The sequence below is a fragment of the Mastigoproctus giganteus genome, chromosome 14 (assembly GCF_048544385.1).
Source record: "Mastigoproctus giganteus isolate SK-2022 chromosome 14, ASM4854438v1, whole genome shotgun sequence".
Taxonomy (NCBI): domain Eukaryota; kingdom Metazoa; phylum Arthropoda; class Arachnida; order Uropygi; family Thelyphonidae; genus Mastigoproctus; species Mastigoproctus giganteus.
In genome coordinates this window covers 97,659,899-97,685,325 of record NC_143588.1, presented here as the reverse complement: position 1 = coordinate 97,685,325, position 25,427 = coordinate 97,659,899, and the positions used below count along the sequence as shown (strand labels likewise).

General features: G+C 32.7%; 1 protein-coding gene across 1 annotated transcript in view; it reads right to left on the bottom strand.

Moving 5' to 3' along the window:
• Positions 1-2,702: 2,702 nt before the first annotated feature.
• Positions 2,703-25,427, bottom strand: part of LOC150075418 (uncharacterized) — a 114,070-nt gene continuing 91,345 nt past the window's right edge. Inside the window, exons 12-15 of the mRNA XM_090388482.1 lie at positions 23,579-23,741; positions 15,062-15,367; positions 5,527-5,595; positions 2,703-2,820 (exon numbers count right to left, since the gene is read on the bottom strand). Of these exons, the coding sequence (XP_090244608.1) occupies positions 2,757-2,820; positions 5,527-5,595; positions 15,062-15,367; positions 23,579-23,741 (602 nt within the window). The 3' untranslated portion in view covers positions 2,703-2,756. The remainder of the gene's footprint in view (positions 2,821-5,526; positions 5,596-15,061; positions 15,368-23,578; positions 23,742-25,427) is intronic.

The following is a 25,427-nucleotide window of genomic DNA, read 5'->3' as shown; positions in this document are numbered from 1 at the left end:
ATAACAAGTAGTTTTAAGTACATTCTTTAGGAACTAATCTCTGCAGATAAATCTGTTCAAAATGTTTAATCAATATGGGTTATCAAACACATCATTTTAGAAATATAGCAGCAGAAAATTGGTGACCCATGTAGTCAAAGAGTAGACAGCTGGTTTGCTACATATTACCACACAGCACGGGCTGTACTGCAGTATATGTCAGGAGGCAGAGGTGTCTCAATCACCTGCATCAAATATAAACTCATTTATTAATGCAAATGTCAATGTATTTGGCAAAAATTATCATTTTTGCTACTTGTCTATGGTTATCCATGTGCTACAAATGCAGCAAACAAAAGAAATAGTCATGAACTGCATCCTAATATCCAAGTATGCAACAGCATATAATGCTTGTGACTCATGAATAGCAGACTCTCCATGAGAATAATCTGTATTTTATGAAGAAAAGTGTAGGGAATAGAATCTAACTAGGATCCTTTCACAGGTGAAGAATATCCTGAACCCACACAATTTCCACATCTGGGTAGAGGAAAATTCATAGATGATATTCATACAACAATGCACTAATGGTAAGATCTTCAGGGTGATCATTCCCTCCTCTCCCCAAACGAAATTTAAGAATCACCCTGTACTTGAGAAAAATTAAGAATGAGGACCAACATTCTTGTTTTTGTTTTTTGGAGGGGGGAAGGGACTTTTGTCATGTCAATTACTTTGGTCGTAGTATGCCAACTAATGTGCAAGCATTTGTTTATGTTTGCAGAGCATTAATGGAAGCTTATGTAAAATATATCCTAATGAGAAGTAGTAATAGTAACTGAATTATATTTTAACTAGATGCAATCAAACAGTATCTGGTCATGACAGAAAAACTTTTAATCCTTAATGTATATCACTTTATTTGCTATATAAGTGCTGTTCTTACTTAAAGTTATTTGCTTCTTAATTGAAATAATAACTCCTGTTTCTATTATACATTTTCCCTGTGAGATATGCTAAGGCCAGCCACCAACAAATGTTCTTCAACATGCTACTATATTAAATAAATACAGAAAGATGGGGATAGGAAAAGGAGAAGCAAATATTTCTGAGATATATATAGAAGTACAGAGTATATGAATCAAATTTTACTAACCACATTAAAAATTACGTGCTACTTTTAAATGGGTAAAATATTTTGCTTCTATTGACATTTTCACATCATTATCTAAATGTTATACCAGTGGGTGTACAGATCAGTCGTTCTGCACTATTAGGTGTTTGTCATATATTAAATAATACTTTGTCTTTTTTGTCCTTCAAAAAGTATCTGAATTAAACATTATGCTTCTTGATATTATATGAACTACCTATTAACACTTCTTTGTGATTTGAATCTGAAGAATAATCGGATTAATTTTTGCTTCCCTCAAAATCAGCCTTTATTTTTTTTTTTATGTCGCCAAATTGTTCTTCGAATGGTAAAAAAAAAACCCACCACCTTATCCCTAGAGAGTTTGCTGCTACTTAGTAACACCCACCTCCTTAAGATTTGGAATACTACAGAGCAAAGCCTGTGGACTTGCCAAACTCATACGGGAAAAGATAACAGGATGAATTAACTCAGCCTACACCCATAATTATAATATCCACTCAGGCAGCACAATTCTGATTTTAAAAAAAGATCAACACTAGCAGAATCAACAGTACATTCATCTTTATCTCAAAATCATATTACAGTTCAGCACTACTGTAATTAATTTATGGCGAATTATTTAAAAAACAAATTATATAAGAATAGCTGCTCTAAAATTATAGCAGAACACAAAATCTACTTTAAAAATGACTTAAACTATTTTTTTAAAAAACTTAAAGAGTGAGGTAGAATTTCCTTTTTTTTTTTTCACAATACATCTTGGCTCTACCTTCCAATGCACATACTTGTAACTATTTGTGTATTACACAATTTAAAATATTTGTACAAATAACTGACTCCCAAAATTATCATTAAAACTTTTACCAACACCTTAACCTTAAATATATAAAAAACAAACAAGCTCTTCTGCCTTGGATACTGTTAAAAAGGAGAAATGTATTTTATAGTATGAAACCAATATCACTATATATTATTAGGTTATATTAAATATAATGCCATTATAAAGAACTTAAAACTTGTTTTTAAGTTAATGTTTTTACAAAAATTTACAGTTCTGACTTCTGTTCCTTGATATAAAAGCATACCCATACATACAGAGAGTTAATGTTTAAAATATCCTTACATCATGGAATGTTTCAACTGGCAGTGTTCATCTAAAGACACCGGTAACAAAGGAGTTCAATGAAACATAAAATTAAAAATACAAACAAATTAAATATATAATCAAGACTTACAAATAACTAAAGCATCTATTTCAATAACACTAATAAATATAAAATGATTTACAACAAGTATAGTCATTACTATATAAAACGTAGAAAATGAATACATCTTTATCACAAAAAATGTATATTATCAAAAGGCACTTGATGATATAAAAACTGTTCTAGTTGTTTCTAAATCTTCATATTAAAATAGGATGAATGCTGATGGAATTTTTTTTTTCTTTTCTTTTTACAGATGTAGTTTGATACATGATGTAATAAAACTGTGACCAACCTAAACAATAATACAAAAAAAGATAAGAGAAAGTCAACAGCTGCAGAAAGCTGTACATATGTGATCTTAGAGAGTATCATCACAGATTCACATAGGAACTGTCTTCATGAGCATTATATGGTCATACTTGGGTATGCTTATGGGCAAAATTCATCATTTCATCACTTGATCTATTTGATTTCATGCTAAACAAAAAATATGAAAAAAAAATATTAAAGACATGAAATATAATCTTAATTAATCTTAAAATCATAATTTAACAAGAATTTAATTTGGCAGAATTAATGTTTACTAATATTCATATTCCTTCAGTCTCAACTGCAACCTGAAATAAAATTGTTTGCATTTGTCTTTAAAAACATATTTAACCACTATTACTGATGTTAACCTTTATAACTTTCATTTCACAAGCTCACATCAAAGATACCTAACTATGAGAGCACAAAAGTAATATACTATATTTATGTTACTGCTTTTAGAAAACAGAATGTCACAATATGACATTTCTTTTGCCTTCAAAAATTAAAAACAAAAATTGAGTTTATCCAAGACACTATGTCTGAATTACTGAGATCACATTTAAAATGAGAACTCAAGAGTTCTGATATTTTAAAAAATTCTGGTATCAGTAAGTGAAACTGTAATTTTCAGCTCTTAGTCCATAAAACTGCACCCTTTTGTTGGATAATATTCATTTTAAAATCAGTGATCCACCTCTTAATCATACTTAATGTAATATTAATTTCTGTGAGTAAAACCAATCTTAGAGACACTTATTCTGCTGCTTCCCAAACTACTATTTTACATAAGGAAGAAATCTATATGAAAAATATCTTGGAAAAGACTTCACAATTTACAATGCAAGTGCCTTTCTTTTCAAGAGAGAAGTTTGAATAGAAATAAAGTCAACATCTACAAGAACACTTAAATAGCAAAATAATTGTTATTTCTTAAACAAAATTTCTTAACCATCTGATAATGTGGTGGCCAAAATGGAAGTGAATGTAATGTGTATTCAATGTACCATAGCAGTCTTAACATCTTGTGCTGCTTAGTGGATTTCACAATGGTATTTTCTATTAAACAAAATAAATCAACAGCAATAATGCACTTGTCACTCAAAATCCAGAAGTTAAGTTCACACACTATATAAATCTTGTGTGGATGAAGAAAACTGGTAAACCACAGACTTAGACAAGGCAACTTGCTGTTTGTTGTTTGTCTGTTATTTGGTTTTTAGGAGCATTAGCAACTAAGGCCATATTGCTCCGGGATATGCGGTGGTCATTCCCTGACCTTTCCGCATCCTCCGTATTTGGTGGTGACGGGCTCGAACCCCGGTCTAATCAAGAAGCATGTGCTAAGCACTGCTGCTCCTTCCCACCTGGCTACGGAGGCGCCAAGGCAACTTGCAAAGCAAGTTTTCTTAACATTATTTCTTAGGCAGCAGTCATCCCCTAACACTTACAAGTGTTTTACTGATTAAGAGAGATGGCCTTCTAGTCCATCTATCATTAACAGACCACTTTTGCAAAAATTATTAAAAATCGAAAAATGGGTAACTTATTTAGCACAGCAGCATCAGGACAGTGCACTTGATGGCTGTTTAACTGTTTCACATGACTGTATTTGAAAATGTTCAAAATAAATATGCACTACTGTTGAATCCAGCATAAAGCTTTCTACACAAACAATTGAACAAACATTGCTACTTTTAACAGATTTTTATTGAAAATTTAATAAATAAATTTCTAAAAGAGAATATTATTACTATAACTGTGTTAGAGAGCAGTGAATAGCAAGAAACTGCATAACCCCCAATCCAACCCCATCTCACCACAATTTGATGAGAATCCACTGTTTACACTGGACATGGCAAATCAAAAATGTCCCTAACACATTAACAAATTATTAACCTTTAAACTTTGGATTGTGTGAACTGCAAATTTTGTAGCATCCCGTATAAGTAATATATATTGTTTATGAATGAAAATACAGAATAGAATATATAATATTCTATTCCATATTTTATATATTTTTTATTACTTCAGCAAAAGCATTGAACAAACCAGATGAAATAAAGCATTCATCCCAAAGACGTTCAACTGGAACACAGTTGGAACTCTGTGCCATTATTCTCTTCAAAATCATGTATTCACTATCCCTGCTTTGTGATATGTTTTTGTGCTGAAAGGTGTAAAGGTCCATAAAATTGCAACAATGCTGGGCACAAAGAATTTTCCAGAACATCAGCATTCATGGTTCCATAGACTGCAACCAGTGAACAACACATACCTCCCCTAACTTCACAGATGAGACAACACCCTCATCTGTTGATAGTAAGCATCCTCCATGCCCATAGACATCTACTAGACAGGTAGAATGTGGTATTATGACAATGTTACTCATCCCCCCCCCCCTCAGTACTGAATTCCACTGATCTCCAGTACATTTTCAGTGTGCCTTGCACCATGCCAACAGATAGTGTGAATTTGTTTTTGTTATCAGAGGCTTGTGAGTTGCAGCTTTTCTGTAAAAAGCTGCAGCACATGGTTTACCCATGGCCACTTGCAGCCCCAAACTCAGATTCTTCATGGTCTGATAGCAAGATGAAGTGACAAGCTGTCCCAAGGCATTCCTGAGCAACAGAATGGACAGACATTTTCTCCACAGCATACACATACAAAATGAATTCTGGTGAGCTAGCCACTGATCACCTTTATAGGCAACCATTTGCTTATTTCATAGTCATACACAGTTTCTTGCAATTAGTGGGGTATTCCATGACTTGTAGTAGGATAATGCTGTATTGTATTGTATATTATTTTAAATAAAACTAATAAAAATAAAGAAGAAATAAAACTAGGCTGACAAAATAATAATATATCTACCTCAACAGAGCTTCAATAGAAGCAAGTTGGGATGATGTTGGAACATCATCATCTTCTACAAGGTGCTTACTGAAAAAAAAGAAGAAAAGAAAAGAAAAGTCATTCAATTTTATTTAGAACAGAAAAGAGAGGGGAAAGTCATTCAAATGTATTTTAAACAGAGAACCTTAACTTTCCCAATACCTAACAAAGTATTCAAAAGCTCTTAATATCACACTTTTTAAATGTACAGAAAGAAATTTCTTTTCCATTAATTTTAACAATTTCAAGATAACTTCTAAAATCCTTCTACTTAACTAACAGATTTTTCAATGGTATTCAATAAATGTGATGTTACTTTTGGAAAACAATTTGGTTGAATAAGAGTCCTTTGCCATTTTCCAAGATAATTACAAACAAAATGTAGCAGAACTTAAATTCAAGTAGTGTGAGGAAATTGGACAGTCAGTGAAACTCTTGTTGGCTTTTGAGCTTGGCAAACAGCAAAGAATACCAATCCAATCCAATTACACTTAAGCCTTTTTTAGATTAAAACTTTTCAAGGCATTCCTATTTTCAAAACAATAAGCATCCCCTATACTCAACTATTCAATGGTGTGCTTATTTAAAATGACTATTCATATTGTTTCTTAATTGTTCTCTATGAATAAAATAAGATCATTATTAGTACAATTTTTCTGTTTTCTCTGAATTCATTTAACCATGCTTCCGAGCAATGTTGTAGTATCATAAAAAGCCAACTTTGTTTATTCTCATACAAAGTGCAGTAAACCTTTATTTGAGCTATTGCTGTTCTATATTTTTATATTTTAGTTTTATCACTAGAGATACACCTTCAGAAAAGTTTTGCCTAGCACCCATTCATGATTAATTCTAAGACAAATTATCAATTAAAGCAACTAAGGACACTGCCTAACTATACTCAAAAAACTTCACCATATAATAGGTAGTCATGAGGTAGGATTTGCATAGCAGTACTTAAGGGATGGATGTGTGCACAGGGAAAACGAGTTAGCCAACTGACATTAAATTTGGTACAAAGGTCCCTAATTCTAAATAAGTCCACAAGTCCAGAAATTTTGAAAATGAGCAGAGCTGCTATTCCAAAGTAAAAACAATATCTCTATTTGTGGATAACTGAGAACTAAAGAATCAGATTTGTTATTAAAATCCTCTCAGAAACCAACAGAACATATGCTGAAAATTGTCAGTTTCTATTCATCTGATTTTAATGAAATTTGAGATGGCTTGACTAATTATATAAAATCCATGAAAATCTATTCAGTGGGAATCAAGTTGTTACGTGTAGATGGAAGAACATGCCAAAGGTGCTTTATGCATTTGCAAATGCAATAAAAAACAATCCAGGGTTTATACAGCAAGCAGGATTTAATATGCATCTAATTAATATTATATAAATAAATATGAGACAAATGCCCAGTCAATGCAGCCCCCCTCTAATGGGTGTAGATTAAAACATAGTAGATGGATACAAATGATGTACAAGAGGAAACCAAAAAGCAAGGTTCCGTATTTTATCTCTCACTATCAAATAATAATAATGGGCTGTAACTTAGAGATTCATTAGTATGTGGTCCTGCCAGTAGGAGGCAAGCTACATATGCAGTGTGAACATAACATTAGGTGAAATATGGCCACTATAATGAATTTGCGTACACCAATAGAGGTAGGTATGAGCAGTAATTTGGTTTCTATAGACCAGGGATGGTCTACTTAATTTGTGATGCGATCTACTTTTTTACTTCAAAATGTGCCGCGATCTACCATATCAAGAATTCCATTGCCACATGGTTAAAAAAAGTTAATCAACACATATTGAAAAATGTTGTTTATAAATTTTAAAATTAAATACAATTTAGAATTCTTATTTTAAATTTTTAATTTATGTGAAGTTTGTGTCTTCGTGTCATCTGCCAAGCTTTCAAAATCGGGGATATACTGTGATAAGGCCAACCGTAAAGAATCTTCTGCATGCAAGCCTGTAAGAGTAGAGTGATTCTTCATCTTTGTTTGTTTCAAATACGGAAAGGCCGATTCACATAGATATGTTGGAGCCAAAACAGGCATTTAAAAGTTCACTGCATTTTTTTACATTTGGGTATTTTTCTCGACAAACATATTTCTGAAAACTTTTTCTGGTGAGTGATCTGGCTTTTAGGAAGATATCATTTTGCAATGTAATAATTTTATTTTTTCAAGTAATATTTTCTCCATGTGATTTTTTCTGCAATTTGTTTCATATCTAAGTCAACATTAAATGGACAAGAAATATATTGAACAATGTCTTAAATTGTTTTAAAATCACTGAATCTGGTTTCAAGATCATCCACAACTTTCTCAATTTCAGAAACATATTTCTCACTAATAAATTCAAAAACAGTATATTTTCGCAAATGATCTTGCATATTTGCAAAATGATATTTTTTTTTTTTTCTTTGAGATCCTTAGCCATTGCCAAAAATTGATATTTATATACAGAAATACTATTAATCGTGTCACCCACATTTTTATTTTTTCCTTGTAATTCCAAATTCAGATTACTTAATTTACTGGTAAAATCTCCCAAAAAAGCCAGATCACACAACCACTCCTTATCTTGTAGCTGTTGATAATCATCTTCCCTTTGATCAATAAATTTTTTAATTTCATTCAGCAAATTTCGAAATCTCTGTAGAGATTTACTCCGAGTTGGCCACCTCACATCTCTGTGCAAGATAAGATCTGGTTCATTTTCATCGAGTTGCATTTTTAAAAAAGTCTCCTTTGAAGAGATTGTCCTCTGATGGAATTCACGATTTTGAAAGCTATGTCCATAACACTTTTAGTATTTAACCTTTGCTGGCTAACACTTGTTGGTAGATAATACAGCAGTAACTCAAAAAATCTGGGAATTCGTCATCCTTTTTGCACAATGCAATGAATCCATTTTCAATAAGATACCCCACCATTGCTTGAAATCGATTGAGAGGGTCCAAAGATGCTTTCAAGTATCAATCGGCAAAAGGGCATCCATATGAGGAAAGACTTCGTTTATGTGGGTTGCAGAGCTTGGAAACTAGGCAACTTAGAGGAGACTTGATTGAGGTGTTTAAGGCTCTGAGAGACATAAGCAAAATGAATAAGGACGAAATTTTCACGGTTATAAGCGAAGCGATTCTAGAACTAGGGGCCATAATTTCAAGTTATGGGGGGGGGGGATGTTGTTCAGACTGGATTGCAGGAAGTTTTATTTTAGCCAGCAAGTTATAAATTACTGGAATAAGTTACCTACATGGGTGGTAGAGGCTGATAGTCTGGGGGAAATTCAAAGGTCAGCTGGATAATTACCTAAGGGAGGAGGGAAATGCACAGGTTGTCTAATAAGTTGTCTATTTTCTGTTCTCTTATTAATTTTTATTATTATTTTTTAATTTTCTTCTTATTATTATTAATTTGTTTTTATTCTTATTATTTTATGTATTTTTTGTTATTTTATTATTATTAATTTTTTTATTTTTTTTTGGCTGGTGCAGCATAAGCCATAGGCTTCCGTGCACCATGTGGCCATTACTAATATGAGCTTAAATAGTGGTAATTTAATTTTTTCAATAAAATTTTTGAATGCGTTAAATATAACAAGGCTTCTAGTTCATTCTTTTAACGTAGCCATACCCAGAAGTTTTCTTCTCTAGTGGTAGAATCGTTGAAAACCATATGAATAAAAATGAGCAACTGAGCTGTATCACTGGCATCTGTAGATTCATCAAGATGTACAGAAAAGGACATACAATTTGCAATATGAGCACGCAATTTGGTTCACTCACATTGTTTCTCGTTTTTTTCGACGCATCACATCACAGTATTTCAAGATAATTGCAGATCTTAAAGAGCACTTTTAATTTCATTTTTGTTCTTAAAATTTTAAAAATGAGAAACTGTTATTTCTAAAAATGTGTCTTTGATGAATTGAACATCAGAAAATGGTTTGCATCTTTTTACAAGAAGATAACTCACTTTAAATGATGCTACAGTTACTGCTTTAGATTGTAAATTAGGTATCGTGATGAAATTTTGTTGTTCGAATAATCTGGATTTAAGTTCTTTTAATTCATTTTTTCTAAGGTCACTATTAAATGGTAAATACCAAATCTGATTGGTATTTACCATGGAGTGCACTGAAGTGACTTTCATCAGCTTCCTTCCTGAGGAAGGAAGCCGATGCTTCAGAAAGCTCCAGAGATTTTATCGTTTTTAATCCGGTTTATTTTAGTGTATTTTATCGCAAGGATTTTATCACAGTTTTAATGTTTTTCACATGTACATAATTTAATTTAATATAATGGCAGTTTTTGTAAATATTTATTTTATTTTAATTTGTAAATATTTTAGTTACAGTAAAATACTTATTCTTATGGTTGGTGTATGTGCTGATTTATTGCTAAAATATGAATTTGCTCAACCTCAGAGGCCTTTTTCAGACTATATATATTTTTTTGCAATATACAGGTAGCCCTCGATTTATGTCGGGGTTAGGTTCCTGGGGGGGATAGGCGCAAATGGAACCCTTTATATAATGGAGTCAAATTGGAAATTACAGGGTTAGATTCTGGGCACAAAACATTTTACCTACCACTTTGCATCAATTGTTTTATTTTATTAGCATTCTTCATAGTTGTAGTAATAGTCAATGGAGGCATATTCATAGCCCCACACATTAGGGTGACTTTTACTAGATTCCATCCTCCAAATATTGCACTAAGATTCAATGAACTTCTTTTACCAGACGTGGCGGGCGCAATATGGCCTGAGCAGCCCTTGCGCCAAAAATAACAATAACCAGACATGGCTTTTCTTTATTCTATTAAATTAAAAAATTTATAACACAACTGGCAAAAACTGCACATGGATATCACTATTAATTATATTTAATTTATTAATAGCACAATTAATAAAAAATGCTAGCGTAATAAATTTCCAACACGTGTAAATAGTGTAGTAGTAGTGGTGGTGGTGGTGGTGGTGGTATGTGATGCAAGAAAGCATGTGTATGAGCTTATGCAGCATCAGCCAAAAAAAAAAAAAAAAAATATCACACCATTCCCTCTAAATGCCTGTCCAGTTCCTCCTTAAATTTATTCAACCTATCAGCGGGTGGTTAATTGCTGGAAGTTTGTTCCAGCAATTAACCACCCGCTGGCTAAAATCAAATTTCCACACATCTATTCTACATCTGTCTTTTCTTAATTTGAATTTATGCCCCCTTAGGTTCGTAATCTGAACAAGTGGAAGAATCCCATCAGAGTGCTCAACCCATTCAAGGCCTTATACACCTCAAGTGTAAACAACAACAACCAACAGAATGGTTTACTACTGCATCCATGAGTGGTTACTTTGAGGGTTGGAATCTTTCTCGTCTCTGATATGGATGTGCTAATTGCTAATTGCCTCAGATTGTCCTAAATTACGTGAACAGTGGATAGCATGGTATGATGCTGATAAATTTTGTCTGACGATTTTAAACTTTCAATTTATAAAAAATTTACAAAAAAAAAAATTGCAAAAATAAATAAAAATAAAAATGGCATTGTGGTTAGTGATTGGTGCTACTGCAAATCGGTGCAAATTGGACCAGCACAAAACGAGGGCTACCTGTATATATATATTTTTTCTTTTATTACTAAGATTGCCTTTGTCATCAATGTTTCTGGAAATGTTAGTACTCATTATCAGCTGTTCCTTATGAGTTCTATTCATTTTTACCATTAAAACTAAAAAAGTAAATAAAGTAAAATTATGTAAATAAATAAAGTAAAATAAAACTTTATTTTACTGCTGTTAAGTTTTCTCAAAAAAAATAAATAAATAAAAGGGGTTAAACAGGAAATGCAAAACTTTTTACAGTAGCATAAATGATAAAACATCACAAAACTCTAAAAATATAAATTCAAAATTACATTACTGGTTGTGTGAGCAAAAAGTGTAGGGGGCAGTAGTATCTCAAGTACTTCAATAACCACAGAATGCTTAAAAAGTGTTAAAGTTACAACAGGGCAGCTAAATTCATTTGAAAACAGTAAGTGTTTTTAATACCCGTACCTCTTATCAGCATGTTTAAGATTCGGACTACCAAACCTGAAACGTGCTGCTCACCAACATCAGAATGTGACAGTTCACCATATTCTACAATGTAGAATGTCATTATTTTCAGGGTTCTCGGTCCCTACAAGATCTGACTTGTCTGCCTAATCATGACTTCGTGATCTATTTCCATAAAGAGATAACTACAAATTAATGTACTCTTACACCATAATTATTACCTTTGTTAACAGCATCACATTCCAGAACCTCTGCTAGTTGCTTGGTCATATTCACTACTCTGTTTTTTTCATCTTTTTCTATACCCAAGTGTATAGAAAAAGATGGACTCCAGGCATTATATTAATTTGAACCAACCAATAAATATTAAAAAGAGCATTGACAAGATGGTACCATGCAGAGAAATAATAGTTTACAACCCAAAAAATAATAAAACAAAATAAATGAACTTATCTCCACAATCCTTACCAACAATTTGCTTCTGTGGGGTATAACTGACAAATTTACATGCAAATACATGGAAAATTATGGGAATGATATTTCATAATAAAAGAAAAAAAAATGCTGAATAGAGCCAAATTCAAACAAGCAATCACAATACCATAAATAAAAGGAACAGGAGAGAAAACCATGAGAATAAATAACAAATACATATTAGATGTGATATTTAAATCAATAAATAAAATATTTTAAGAGATATGATTCCCCTAACTAGGAGAAGACATTTTCTACAAGAACACATGCAGCTGCAAGTAAAAGCACATTAGTGAGACAAGGTTATTTGAAACTAGAACTGCCAAACATTGTAAACACATGTATAAAATGGAAATACATACTAGGAAACCAGAGGTAGCAGAACATGCTTATCAATGTCCCACACTTTAATGTAAAAATTTTTTAAAATAATTTGAGGTGGGGGGAGTTATCAAAAGAAAATTTAAAGAAGCTATGCACAGTTGTGCCCCCATATCTGCTGATTCAGTTACCTACGGTTAACCACGGGAAAAAAAAAAAAAAAAACACGTACTACCCGCGTGTCCAATACAATGCTTCCCTTTATTTTTTACAATGTCGATTTTAAATTGAATAGCATCCCTTTATTTTTTACAATGTCGCATATGGTTTGGTCACCAACATTATAATGGTTCTTTAGAGATTTAATGGATGCACCGTTTTCAAACTTTTGAATAATTTCAAGTTTTTGTTTAATTTGAAAGCACAACTCTTGAGTTTGCCCATCATTTTCGCATTTCTAAACAAAAAAAAAAAAAAAAAAAAAATAGTTATATATAAAAAAAAAAAAAAAAAAAAAAAATTCCAACATCCTTGACATAAATAACGAAAAAAATTTTGTCCTTTTCCAGTGAGACGGAACACAACAATCAACGCGACACACTAAATCAAACTAAACATTTGGTCTCTTTTTTCTTTTTTTTTTTTTTGAGTGGTAGGCGTGAAGACAGAGGAGGTTGTAAGATAATAGGTACATTAATCTCACAGTGACAACTTATAATGTCAGTTCTTGTCACTTATTTACGACTTGCAAAATATCTGTTTATACCTATTCTGGTTGGTTGGTTGGTTGGTTGGTTGGTTGTTGGGTTTTATTGGTGCATTAGCAACTAAGGCTATAATGTGCCAAAACCAGGTGATATATAAAAATTTTAATTTTACTGACCTAATTACTTAGGTCACCATGTCAAGATATAAAATAACAAAGGTATAAAATGTAGAAAAGATAAATCAATAAAGAAATAACAATAACATGTAAATTTTAAATACAAGTAAAAACCTTTATTGATTTAAAAAAGCTAAAAACAGCAGACACGTGGTCACTGTCGGATAAAATCTGACTGAGTGTATACGGCTCACACAGATGATTAAAAGCGGTAAAACAGATATTGCTAAAATCTGGACAGTCAATTAAAATGTGTCTGATTGATAAAATTGTGCCACAGGACTCACAACATAGGAGGATCATCAGCCCTCAGCAAAAACGAATGAGTCAAATGACTATGTCCTATGCGGGTCCGGGCAAGAACAACTTCCTCCTTACGATTCCTACGCAGACTAGACTGCCATGGTTCAATTACAGGCTTTATACAATATAATTTATTCGTAGTCTGTCTATTCCACGAATCTTGCCATTGGGAGTATATCTTTTGGTGTATTATTTGCCTGTAGTCTGTATAGGGGACTGACAGGCAGCGATTATTACTGGGAATTGCTGATTTGGCTGTGGTGTCAGCCAAATCATTTCCCCTAATCCCAATGTGGCTGCGAATTAAGCAGAAGCGGATATCATATTCACGTTCATGGAGAAAGTGAATCTTCTGCTGAATGCAAGACAGAACTGGATGAGAATTATATCTCACAGTTATTAAAGTCTGTAACACGCTGAGAGAGTCGGAATATAAAATGAACCGTTGGTATTGGCATTTACTAATGTGATCCAAGGCTAACTCTATAGCGTGCAGCTCTGCAGTAAATATGCTGCATTCAGGGAGAATCTGCTGTGATATGGTGGTGTCCGGAAAGATTATACCTATTCTAGTTATTACTTAAATTTTATGATTTCTGGTCGATTTTTTTTTTTTTTTTTTAATTTGGGTCTTAAAGTGTCCCGGTTAATCCAACCCCAGTAAATCAAGAGTCTTCTATACTTTATTATTACCATATTTAATGTTAGTAATATCTTATTGTGTGTTTAATTTATCAAATAAACTTTATTATATGTATGTATGTACAAGAAAAAAATCACGTTATATATGGGGTCAGCAGGTGTTCGCTTATATCCGCAGTTTCAGCCATCCACGATAGGTCTTGGAACGTATCCACCATGGATATGAGGGTCTAACTGTATATAAGAAAATTTAAAAATAGGATGATAAACAGAAATATGGGGAGGGATATAGATGCATTATGGATGCATCTGTTTAGCAACAGAATATAAACTTTAAAAAAAATCAGTTTTTTTCTTTCATTTTTTTTATTTATTTTTGCTCAGGAATTAAAATCAAAGTATGTAAATTACAAGAGAACTGATCTTTAGAGGATGGGATGGAGTGAGGTTACTGGATTTCACTGAATGGCCAATCAATTTCTCTTTCGTGATGTCACCTCCCTTCTCTTATTTTCCTGGACATCCTGACCACCAGAGAAGTGGTGGATGTGAGCAAGGGACTGGCTGAGGTTCTGGAACCTGATGCTAACAAAGATCATAGTAATTTTAATAGTGCAAGTATCTTTTAGTTATCTCTTAATGATGTGTTTGATTAACATCATGCAATATGGCAAAAGTATGTCATTGGGCCAGTCTCATACACTTACAATTGTGAAAGAAACTGCAGTTCAAAACAAGAATACTAACTAATGAAACTTCTGCTATATGAGAATGACTAAAATAGAAAAGCAATGTCAACATGTAACATCAACTTACTTGTTTGCTCTACAGTAAAGGCAGCAAAACAGAAGAGTAAAAAAAATAAAAAGTCCTGCTGCACCTACTGCTCCCCATAGAGAAGCTTTGTAGATCACCTGTTCTTTCTGCAATGGAGGCCAAGTAGGAATAATTTTATCAATAAGAAGTGGTATATAATCATTCCAAAACTGGCATTCCTTCTGACGGTAGTTTTTCCTCATAACAGTAGTCATATTAGTGGTATTAATAGATAAATATTGCAGGTTTTTTGAAGACATTTTTTCCCACATTATAGAACCAAATAAATTTGTAGGAGTTGGATTGCTATAAAAAAGACAAGAAAATAAATTATAAAAATATGGTTCACTGAAAGTTGCTGTAAAAATTAAAAATTAAAAAACAACTTAGAAATTGCTTACATTACTTTCAATTAGATTGTAAGACTATAACTGATTCTAATTTCCATAATAAGGTGGTTAAGTTTTGCAGATGAGCAAACTTTTTACAGAATGAGTAACGCTTACATTTTAAATAATAAAAATACATTGTAAAAAACTTTTTTTCTTCTAAAATATGTGAATGTACCAGGTGTGATCAAAAACTTTTGGGGACTGAACTAATATTTGGGAAATAAATCTTTTAAAAAAGTCACTGTAAATTGTGACCTTTCAAAGGGACTTCAAGCTTGGAGAGAGGGAATCACAGGGAGCTAAATCCAATGAATATGGACAACAGTGGTGGAGTGCTTCACAAGAAATTCTCAATGGAAAGTGGCAATTCCCTGAAACCCACTTTCTGGAGGTTTCCCCAAATGGCAATACACAATCTCTGTAAAACTGTTTTGTAGTATCCTGGTTCAATGTTTGAATACTTAAACATGCCACACAAGTCAAAAAATATGATAAGCATGATCATCACATTTGATTGAGATTGTCTTGCTATTTTTTGAGTCTTGGAGAAAATGAAGTCTTCCACTGAGAAGACAAGTTAGCAGCAGTATTTTGACAAAGAGTTTGATGCATGAGAACTTGCTGCTTTCTGTGATCATCATCAGTACGAATGCAAAGCACAAACTTGGATGAAACATGTTGAATTTCCAAATCCTGTGTTAAAATTAACTGACATGTCCTATTAAAAATAGCAACTTCACAGTTAGTTAAACATCAATTATCCCTGATCATATCATGAACATGACAACTGAATTGTTGGTTTTTGAAATTGAAGGGCCACCAGAGAAAAGATCATCTTCAACAGACAAGTGGTCCACTAAAATGTCTTTGAATAACACACAGCAGCTTCTCCAAAAGCTATTTTTAACATTTCATGGGTTTCTGTTGCACTTTTCCCTAATTTGAAATAAAATTTGATGCATATTCAGTGCTCAGTAAAATCACTAATTTTAATATGCAATGAAACAAATATAACACCTTCTATTCAATGAACACTATTTCAGACTGACTGCAGATAAAATGGGTGATTTGTGCATTACTGTGTCTAGATGAGTTACAGAACATGTGACAAGTTTCAACTACCACAATGCCATAATTTCAAGATACAAAATCAGTCCCTGAACTTTGTGATTAGACCTCATGTGTTAAAAATTTTTACCCCTGTAATCTAAACAGCAAAATAGTTAATTAAAAGTTGAAGGGCCAAATACATCCATTTGAATTTAAGCAGATTCAAGGTATCCCATAGCAAGGATACTCAGCATGGTTTTGTAAAGGGAAAATCATGTTTAACAAATCTGGTTCGCTATTTCGAAAGGGTCACTCACGAGCTGGATTTAGGGAATAATTTCGACATTGTTTATTTAGATTTCAGCAAAGCTTTTGACTCAGTCCCACATGAGCAGTTGCTTTATAAGCTGGAACAGGTTGGAATCACTGGGAAAATCCTTAGATGGATAGAAGGATGGCTTCAGGGCAGGAGGCAGAGGGTTGTGATAAATGGCTATTCCTCAGATTGGGTTGATGTAAGAAGTGGGGTTCCCCAAGGATCAGTATTAGGACCACTGTTGTTTTTAATTTTCATAAACGACATTGATGAAGGGATAGAGGGCGTGATGTCTAAATTTGCAGATGACGTTAAAATTGGTAGAGTAGTTAATGATCACTGTCAAGCTGAGCTTCTTCAGAGAGACCTAGATAGACTTCAAGAATGGTCAGAAAAATGGCAGCTGTGCTTTAATCCAACAAAGTGTAAGGTATTACACCTGGGAAACAGTAATCCCAAAAAAACTTATTCACTTGGTGGAGTTCAACTAAACCCAGTACTGGAGGAAAGGGACTTGGGTGTTACGATACAGTCAGACATGAAATTCTCTGAGCATTGTAAACAGGTTGCAAGGAAGGCCCATGGTGTCCTATCGATGATCTATCGAACTTTTGCAAGTAGAGATAGGGACGTGATAATCCCATTATATAAGGCTTATGTTAGACCACACTTGGAATACTGTGTTCAAGTATGGAGACCGCACCTAAAGAAAGACATCGAGCTTCTTGAAAGGGTGCAAAGAAGGGTAACTCGCCTGGTGAGATCGGCAAAAGGGTGTCCTTATGAAGAAAGACTTCGAATATGTGGGTTGCAAAGTTGGGAAACTAGACACCTTAGAGGAGATTTGATTGAGGTGTTTAAGGCTCTGAGAGGCATCAGTAAAATGAATGAGGACAAAATTTTCAAGATTATAAATGATGCTAGAACTAGGGGACATAAATTCAAGTTACGGGGGGAAATGTTTAGATTGGACTGCAGGAAGTTTTATTTTAGCCAGCGAGTTATAAATTACTGGAATAAGTTGCCTTCATGGGTGGTAGAGGCCGACAGTTTGGGGAAATTCAAAGGTCATCTGGATAGTACTTTCGGGTAAGGGAAGCGCATAGGATGATAGGTTTAATTTCCTTTTTATTTATATTTTATTTATATATATATTTTTTGTATTTATTAATTATTATTATTTAGTTATTTATTTATTTTTTTTTTGTTTTTATCATTGTTTTGTTCGGATTTTTTTTTTTTTTTTTTGGCTGGTGCAGCATAAGCCATAGGCTTTCTTGCACCATGCGGCCGTTACTAATACTAATACTACTAATACTAGTTCAGAGCATGTTAGTATTAATTAATCATGAGAAATATTTAGTCGGCTACTCTTATTAACACTGTGTAGAATTTTTGTAATCATTTAAAATATTAATAATTTTTATTTTATTTGTAGCAGACATTTGTAATTACATGATTAACACATTAAATTTAGTTGATATGAGAAAGAGAACAACTGTGCTATGGAGAAATTCAATAAATGTCTTGTACATAATAACATGATTGCCAAGTTTGTTGAGTTACTAGTCATATGATTTGATTTATGTATGATAATACATGTAAACAGGCATTATGTTGTTTATTATGTATATGCCTACTAAAAAGAGAGAGAGAGGGTAACCATGTCTTAAGATATTATTTACTGTTTAATACTTGTAACCAACATTGGTGACAATTCTCTATTTTTTTGCATTACTGCTTTCAGTAAACTGTAGAACTGTAGTTGCTAATTACACTATGAGCCAGTGACCAGCTTGGTGCCATTTTAGAACAGCTGAGGGTGATAGACAAAAAATGTCCAGTGCCTGAGTACAGCTGTGAAATTTTACCTTAGTTGTGTGGATGTTTTTTTGTATGCATAAATAAGTTACTATTATGGAAGCTGCTTATTGAAAGGAAAGCATTACATGCAACTACTTAAAAATAATAATAATGCATAAAAAAATGCAGGAAATTAGAAATTTTCAATGTAGGTGATAAAATTTTTATACCTTTTGTCTTTTAACCTGGCTCAAATAAAAAAAGTACTGAAAATGAGTGGAAAGCTCCCATGTAGTAGTTTATGGTTAATCATATCCATAAACAGTAACTGAATTTATGCACACAAAAAATAGATTTAATTGTACACAACTAAGGTAAAATTTCAAAAATGTAATCATATTTACATTTTACCAGCAGTACCCACACACTAGGAATTCTCTCTCTTTTCACTCTCAGCTTCTCTAAAGTATCATCAAACTGGTTCACACAAGTGCTCTGTAACCAGTTAGCTGTAATCAGCAAGTGTAATTAGCACTATATTTCAGAGTTTATTGAATGAGTGGCTGTGCTGGAAGAAAGAAATGTTACTATTTTTTGCATGGATTACAAGTATTAAACAGCAAATAATAGCTGAAAATATGGATGATACTCTCACTCTCTCTCTCACACTAATAAGAACTTATTAAAACAGTTCATTTTTTTTAAATAATCCAATCCAATTTTTTTTTTTTTTTTTTTTTAAGCACATTCACTTGTCATTCTCTCTCAAATTGAGCCCATACAAGTAATGGGAAATTGTGCAGCTTGTATCATTAATGATCATGCAGTGTAAACAAATGGATTACATAATTCATATTTAATGCCACTAAACACTGACTCAAGACTGCATATATAACTTTATGTACAATAAAATAGAATAAAATAAAATAAAATAAAATATACTATAAAAATATAAAATTATATTTTATACTTTTATATTTTTGTATTTTATATTTTACTTTATTTTAATGGCAAAAACTGCCATTAAAATAAAGTATAATAAAATCACTAAAATGATTAAAATCACTTAAAACCACTATACAAGAGCTTTTGGCAGCAACAGCTGCCTTCATCAGCTGAAATGGTTATGGGCTATCCAACAATATATATATATTTTTTTTTTTTTTTTTTGGTAGTTGTTGGCACATAGGCTTCTGTGGCCATAATGCACCTCCCAAGGTTTTTGCAGTTCTTTGATCCAAGCCTGAGGCGGGAATCGAACCCGCGACCTTTGGGTTGCCAGGCAGGCACTTGACCCACCCGGCTAGCCCGGTTAGCATATATATATATATATATATAAAAAATTCTATCCCAGCAAGTCCGTGATGCCACTACAGCATATGAGCATTATAACTTCCTGTACACTGGAACCAGAAATGGCTCGGGAACGAACCATTCTAAACCGCTCATCCCTCCCTAAAATGGGGGACTCGAAAAGCAGATAAATGCGGCAACCCTTATCCCTATTAATGCTATATCATCCGGACGAACATATTCGTAAGCTCTCTAGCCACTTCCGGTTCCAGACAGAGCTAGGGGTTTCTGGAACCAGAAGTGGCTAGAGAGCTTACGAATATGTTTGTCCGGACGATATAGCATTAATAGGGATAAGGGTTGCCGCATTTATCTGCTTTTCGAGTCCCCCATAATACATAATATCCCTCTTCAATAATTTTAACAAGTTCTTTTTTGAAAGTTTCAGCTCCTTGATCTGCACTTGCAGCTTCTCCCTGGATTTTAACAGCCCTTACTAGTTTTAAATGGTTCTGCATTTGTTTTTGTTTTTTTTTTTTTGGTGAATTTTCTTCAGATTATCATATAGGCTAATCTCTCTCTTTTTATTTATTTTATTTTTTATAATACAGTATTTAACTTAACTGAATTCTGCGTTGGATATTATCTTCAATAAAATTAGTTAGTCTCTCCATTTCAATCCTAATAGCCGGCCTAGCCCTAGTTGCTTGCAGTGGAACAGCTGTCTTTCCCGATGCTAAAATTAATTCTTTATTTTTTATAATTGTTCTTACAGTTAAACTTGCCAGTCCTAAATTATGACACACATCCACTTGTCATTGACAGGAATCGATTTGCTTCAAAACGACTCATTTAATTTTCAAATTCAGTCTTTTTCTTACATTTATAGTCTTCGTACTGCATCCAGACGTTGCTTTTTCATTCTTATCCATCATTATTAACTCTTCGAAAATGTTACTGCATTGGTTGCATTAATTATGATACAAAGTTCGAGTAAACTGTCCGTTACGCATGATGTCTAATACTGTACTGAGTGATGACTAGGTTTCGGATAAATGCACATAACACAAATATTACAAGCAATATACTTGATCATTTTTTAAAATGGTGATCTTGGAACTATGTAACAAGTCAATTTACAATTAAATTAGCGTACGAGAAAATTTCACTCAGCGTGGGAAACGTTTTAAGCTGTTTTGCTATTCATTTTCAAGCTATCAACTCCATCAAATGAAATGATTTTGTTAAATATGCAAAAAATGAAATCTGTAAAAGAGCATTATAGTGATTTGTGACAGCGTTATAGTCAGATAAAGGTTATAATATAAGAACAGCATTATAGTGAACCGTGTTATAACGAGGCTGTACATATTTTCTGGAAGAAAGAGTAATGCAGAAAGTGAGAATAGAAAATTTTGCAGATTAGTAACAGAATTTTATGCTAACACATTAACTATACCACCTCAATTTGGCAAGTAGAATATACAAATATTCTGATTACAATTATGATTTAAACACAATATTATAAAAAGAAAAGTGATGTTTCTTGAAAGGACCAAAATATCATTAGCAACTATGCCATTGCTAATGCAATAAATTTGTTATTTTTTACATTAGCAAAAAAAAAAGAAGTTATTACCATCTTTCAAAAAAAAAAAAAAAAAAAAAAAAATTAGAATCTTACAATATAATCCCCTGCTTGTCAATCACTGTTTATCATTGATGTGAGAGGCAGACACCTTGAGCTTTACCAACCAAGGGGAACTTGAAATACAAAAGATACGATGTTTTTTTTTTTTTTTTTCATTTAAAATTTTTATTTAAAAAGAAAATAACTTGTGCTGAGTAAGATCAATGTATAGATGTGAAGGAATATATCTATGCTTCTATGGGTAATTACCTAGCAACCAACAACGAATTTCATCATAATAATACAGTGATTGGCTTCTACTGTTTGCCTTTACCTGTCATCCCACTGCAAAATGACTAATTCATTTTGCAATGTAAGAATTTTCTTTGCATATCATGTTCTACATAAAACTGAGAAACAATTATCACATCTGTTGTCAACTATACAATTAAGTCTAAATGAAATATAATCTAAACAACATTTAGTAATTATGCAAGAATCCCAGAACCTATATCATATAAGAATAAAAGTCTCATAGGCAAAGTCTAACAATTAATAATACAGTAAACTTCGATTTATTGGGGTAAGGTATGCCTATTAAATCCAATCGTCCATTAAACTAAAAAAAAAAAGTACAGAAATAATGTTTCCAATCTGGGACTAAATTAACCTGGCAGTGGTGATGCTGTTGACAGGTGACCATCAAAAATAGTGTTCTCATGATAACTCTTAATCAATGATTAAAGACTGAAATTTTTTCTACCTTCCTAGATATAGTTAAAACTTTTACTGTAATAGTTTCTGAAGTAATTTTTTTACTATTTTCATACAGAAATTTTGTATGAGACCCTGTCAGGTGATCCGCCACTGTCTTTGCAACTACCTGGCTTTTTGCTGAATTGTACCAGACAAAACAAATGCCAATACTGTTTGTTTATAGTGTCAGGTTACTTGTTTTATTTTTCCCACTAGCCACTTCAATAAACATCTACACTCTTATCCTAGTTGTTTTTGAAATATTTACCATTGTTTTCACACAGTAAAGATAGGAACACAAAATCCAACATTCTCTCAAGATGGCCACTACACCATGGAAAGCAAGATATGTAGTTTCAAATTTTATAGTTCCAAATTTGAAGTAAACATGAAACCTAAACTAACAGTACTGAATATATATAATGAAATGTTTTTTAATATTTATTTAGTTATTTTTTTTTAATATTAATATACATACAAAGCAGAACTGTATGTTTGAAAGTGCATGTAAGCAGAACATGCATGTTTGAAATTTTGCATACTTACTGGTCTTTTAAACTGGAAAATGGAAGAGAATAAACGACTAATGTTTCTATTTTATGTCTAAAACATTTTTTTGCAATTTTCAGCATAATTAATTTTTTTTGGTTTTTTTTTTTGAAAATAAAAGGTGTAAAACACATAGCACATTTTAAAATTTTAAATTTTTTATTAAAAATTAAAAGTACATACAATAAGTACTGAAATCCATTAAGAAAAGATGAAATATTGGCATTGTTTAAGCAGAATTGAAAAAAAAAAAAAAAAAAAAATATTTTACATAAATCAGAAAACTGGGCACCCCTGTCAGATGACCCACTACCATCACCAACACAAGATTAATATCACTGGAATGTTTATTCAAAAAATTTGGCATCTAGTCTCTCCTAGTCATAGATCCCCAGTTTTTTTCACATTCACAGATGTACCTTGACAGAGAAGTTGAAATAATTTTTTTTTCTGGAAGAATTTGGAAGGTGATGATTCAAACTAGTTGTGAAACTTGTTTCAGAATGTGTTAATAAAATCCTAATCTCTAAGTAAAAACATAATTTATAGAGTTGTCCTTTCAAAAATACAGATTTCATAATTAGTGCTTTTCACAAATGAGAATTAATTTTTTTTTTTAACTGCCATTAACAAGTTTGTTGCCCATCATATCTCCAGCTAATACAAACATACAAATATTCCACCTACCTTATACTAATGCCCTGAATTATAAATGTAATTATATTTACCCAAATTTAGCAAAGTTTGCCCATGCCGTCATTAAAAATTGGCTCATGTTCCTATCACCCTCAGTCCACTTTACTTTGTGCAGTTCCTGAACAGGAGGATAGAATCCAGGATCCATGAAAGGGGCTCCTGTAATCAGGAAGTATTCCGTGTCATGCGTCACACCTAAAAACAAAGAACTAAGATTGATTTTCTTAAATTTAAATAAACAAACAAAATATGAAGTGACAACCTCAAAGTTATGAGGATGGTTGTGTAATGTTCAAATGATAATTGCATGGATTTTTTCAGCCAACGGTGAAAGAGTATACTTTGCAGCAGTTTACCTTGCACACCTTTCCATGTTGCATTAGTCATGTTTGGGAAGCTGTTTGGTGATAATGTGTACAGCATTCAATAATGAGTTTTTGAAATAAATTATTCAAGGTTTGTATCAAGTTTTGTTTCAAGCTAGTAAAATCAGCTTCAGAAACATGACATGTACAATTAGTCTTTAAAAAAATTTATCAAAAGCATTCAGAAATTTTCAACAAGACACAAGTGGTGCTTTTGATAAAGCACCACTTGTTTGTCCAACAATTTTAGGCTAACAACTAAATATCTGTGATCCCACATCCTCGTTATTTTCTATGAGGTGTCATTTCCACAAATGAAACTGAATTGCGAAAAAGGAGGTTTAAAAATGTTGCATCTTGGCAGTTCAGCAAAAATTGCAGGAAACACTAAACACTATTGGGAAAAAAAAAAAAAAAATCAGACATGCCTTCCAATGACAGCAGGCTAGTAGAGTTCAATATATGAAATCCCAATGGAATATTGCAAAGGGGATGTGATGAAAAGTAGGTAATTTAAACCATTTTTTTTTTTAATGCATTCTTATAACTTTTGGGTAGCATCTTTTAAAACAACTATGCCATTGCTAATGAAACAGATTTTTTATTTTTTACATTAGCAAAAAAAAAGGCGCCTCCGTAGCCAGGTGGGCAGGAGCAGCAGTGCGTAGCACACGCTTCTTGATCAGACCGGGGTTCGAGCCCGTGACCACCAAATACAGAGGATGCAGAAAGGTCAGGGAATGACCACTGCATATCCCCAGAGCAATATGGCCTTAGTTGCTAATGCTCCTAAAAACCAAATAACAAACAAACAAACAGCAAAAAAAAAAAAAAAATAATAATTAGAATCTTACAATATAATCCCCTGCTTATCAATCACTATTTATAATCGATGTGAGAGGCACACACCTTGAGCCTTGCCAACCAAGGGGAACTTGAAACACAAAAGATAAGATTTTTTTTTTATTTAAAAAGAAAATAACTTGTGCTGAAATATTAAATGTTTTAATTATGTGACAGCAATGAGTATCTCTGTGAATGTCTGCCACTAATACACCTACTGCATGTTTCACATAATACAAGTAACCTAAACTCACCAGGAGGTTTTTCTCACATACATACATATGCTGAATGCTTCAGAGTATTGTTAATGAATGACATTCTTTCTGTGAATGTGTTAAACAACTCTTTGGCCTTATGAAAGTTCGCATACAAGTGGATTTTGGCCACTATTGCTCTTTGATAACAAATATATAAACAACTGATTTGTGAAGTAAAAAATAAATTTCCATTCATTTATCAAAAGTTAGTTTCAGGACTCAGGTTTGTCTTCAACAATGGATTTACCCACGAAAAAGCAATACCTTCAAAAAGAGATTATCATTTCATCAAGAGAAGTAAGTAAGTAAGTAAACCTCTTGCAAAGGTTGATGGATTTGAATGGTTTGAGCAAGCTCAATGGTGATGGGATTCTTGCTTTTGCTCAGATTACACAACTGAGGGGCATAGGTTCAAA